General features: G+C 45.3%; 1 protein-coding gene across 2 annotated transcripts in view; it reads left to right on the forward strand.

The window, feature by feature from the left end:
- Window positions 1-3193, forward strand: part of CLIC4 (chloride intracellular channel 4) — a 68243-nt gene that overhangs the window by 54288 nt on the left and 10762 nt on the right. For both annotated transcript variants that reach the window (XM_019547632.1, XM_019547631.1), the window contains exon 4: window positions 451-557. In XM_019547632.1, the coding sequence (XP_019403177.1) occupies window positions 451-557 (107 nt within the window). The remainder of the gene's footprint in view (window positions 1-450; window positions 558-3193) is intronic.

Here is a 3193-nt window from a genome sequence, read left to right on the forward strand (position 1 = left end):
TCTTGCTGGGATCCTATGACCCCAGCTGACTTCCTGCCCTTTGGGCAGGGGGCTGGACTCGATGATCTCCCGAGGTCCCTTCCAGCCCTAACGTCTATGAAATCTATGAAATAGTTTTAAATTGGTGTGGTCTACTGGTGTGTTTCAAGAAACCCAGGTTTTGAGGAGGGTTTTGGAAACCTAAACTTTTTTGGTCCTAAACTATTTGACATTTGTCACTTAGAGCCAAACAGTGTACCCAGTGACTTCTTACTGCTTTCAGAATTGATTGCTAATGAAAAATGGATGATTTATAACATGCAACCAGGACAGAGAGCCTATGTAGGATTTATAAGACTTCTTCTTTTTGTGGCTTAATGCTAATGAGTGTACTGCCAGTCGCATTTGAGTGTTGCTGTAGGTTTATCATGATAAAACTTGTCCATAAACCAGAGTGTGTTTTCTGATTAGGTACTTAAAGCTTTCACCAAAACACCCAGAATCGAACACTGCAGGAATGGACATCTTTGCCAAATTTTCTGCATTTATCAAGAATTCCAGACCAGAAACTAATGAAGGTAGGATACTTTGGTCCTGTAATCTCTAGTGTTTTGGTATTTCATTGAATGGTGGGTACAGCAATAGCAGTTTTTGCTTGTTTGCTCCTACTTTACTGTGTGTGTTCAGTTTATTTGCAGAGTAATTGTTTCTACAAGGCAAAACCAGGTATGCTACAGTTTTTGTGTACAGGCAACATCATTGATGCCTACAAGTGACTTCCTTAATCTTGATCTGATTCTGCTTTATGAAGGCAGGAGATGCCTAGATCATATAAGGCAGGCATATTAAAGCTATAGAGACACTTTTAGGCAGACAAAAGTGCGGACGATGCAGCTCTTAAGGCTAGGCATGCAAGAGAGGATGGTACTTCTTCGCCTTGCCTCGTTTTCCTTCTTGGGAACAAGCAATATCAACTGTGCTTTGGACCAATTTCATAGCTCTGCTGAATGGGAGTGTGCTACATGTCCTTCACGTGTTACAGCTGATACTATTAATGACCCTGGGTTACTAATTATAGGTGCGTTAAGGGTTGTAAAACAGAAGGGAGTTTGTAACAGCAGGCTATGACTTAAATGGTTTTAATACAATTTTCCTTCCAGACATCAGGGAGCTTTTTATGTTTTGGGTCAGTGAATTCCGAGCTCAGTCTGCCTTGAGAGAGCCAGAGCAGGCAGGCTGTCCAGTGAAGTGTTGTAAATCTTGGGGTTGTTAAAGGGGATGTGGCCCCCGGTCTTTCCCTTATCCACATGGCCTCACTGAGGTGAAGTCTAGGCTGCAGACTTATCATGTGTGGTAGCAGAGCCCTCGGACCCTGCAGTGCTCTATGCAGCTTGCTTCCAGTTCTGCAAACATTGCAGCAGTGTGCTTAGGGCTTTGGACAGGTAATTGATACTAGCGATCATCTTTTTTAAACCCATGCTCGGCCCCATGCAGGCGCAGCTGTGCTGCTCCCAGTTCGGAGGTAGCTCCTGCAGAAAGCAGTGTAGCGTATCTGAGGGTACCCTGGTTAGGTAAAAACAGTTTATGGTCTAGCTGTGGCCTGGGACTTGCTGTGAATTGGCTCATGTACAATACCGTGTTTCATTTTCTGGAGTAAGTTAGAGTTTTGGTAAGCTGGTCCCCTCCTTTTTTAAAATGTTTGAGAAAGTCCTTCCTTTTGTAGACATGCTTATGCTGATATGTTCTGCACACTTAGATGAAGTGCCCCCCTGACCATCTACTTCTGGGTTTCCCCTTTGGGAGTTGATCCTCTACATTTTTGGAGGTGCAGAGTAATTGTATCTCACTTTTGTCCAGAGTTGTTAATTTTCAGCACTTCTGAAAACTCAGTGTAAGGTATGTGCATCTGAGGACAGATTTAAAAAAAAAAAATTAAAACAGTATAAGTGTATGCTTAAAAAATCATGAAAAACTGACCTGAACAGCATTAGTAACTCCTATTGAGGAATGCAGATGGAAAGTGATTTGCTGTGAAAGTGCTGCTAAGTAATTCTGTATAAAAACTCAGTTTTAATTTAACTTTCTGGGGAAGTAAGCTCGTCCTGTGAATGAGCAATGACTTGGAGCTTTGTGCAGTCTCCAAGTGTCTTGAGTCATCTCAGACTCTCTGAATTTGCCTGCCATCCTTTCCCCACCCACCACTTCAGCATGCTTCTAGTTTTAATTTGTGTATCTGGAAATCAGGTAGCACTTTAAGACTTGGAGGAATAGACTGTTCCTTATGCAAAGGATTTGAATGAACTTTTTTTACACCATTTTTCAGATATTTGTAAGTACACAGCCATTCTCTGTTTTGTTTAGATAGCTATAGATCTTGCTGCTACTTGTCTCAACCTTTTGTTTCTGTGAGGAGGACCCAGGAAACTATAGGCCAGTTAGTCTTACCTTGATCCTGGGTAAGCTTTTTGAGAGAATTATCCTGGCGCATGTCCGTGAGGGGCCGGGGGCGGGGAGAGATCATGCTTAGGGGCAACCAACACGGGTGCATTGGAGGCAGGTCCTGTCAGACCAACCTGATGGTCTTCTCACCAAATCCTCAGATGCAGGGGTAGCAGTGGACATAGTCTTTCTGGACTTTAGGAAGGCCTTCAACACACTCTCTCACCCCATCCTTGTTAAACTAGGGGACTGTGGTGTCAATACTTGCACAGTCAACTGGGTCACTAACTGGCTGGAGGGCCGCACCCAGAGAGCGGTGGTGGACGGGTCATTTTCAGCCTGGAGGGATGTGGGCAGTGGGGTCCTCCAGGGCTGGGTCCTCCAGGGCTCGGTCCTCGGGCCCGCACTGTTCAACATCTTCATCAACAACTTGGGCAAGGGGGTAAAAAGCACCCTGTTCAAACTTGCTGATGACACTAAGATGTGGGGGGATGTGGGCACGTTAGAAGGGAGGAATAGGTTGCAATCAGACCTAGACAGGTTACAGGGGTGGACGGATGAGAACAGGATGGGTTTCAAGTTGCTGCAAGGTGCTGCACCTAGGGAGGAAGAACCAGCAGCAGACCTACAGGCTGGGGAACTCCCTTCTCGGCAGTGCAGAGGCGGAAAAGGATCTTGGAGTTGTTACTGATGCCAAGATGAACATGGGCCGGCAGTGTGGGGATGCAGTCAGGAAGGCCAACCGCACCTTGTCATGCATCCACAGATGCATCTC

Source organism: Crocodylus porosus, unplaced genomic scaffold (assembly GCF_001723895.1).
Source record: "Crocodylus porosus isolate Cpor-Errol unplaced genomic scaffold, CroPor_comp1, whole genome shotgun sequence".
Taxonomy (NCBI): domain Eukaryota; kingdom Metazoa; phylum Chordata; order Crocodylia; family Crocodylidae; genus Crocodylus; species Crocodylus porosus.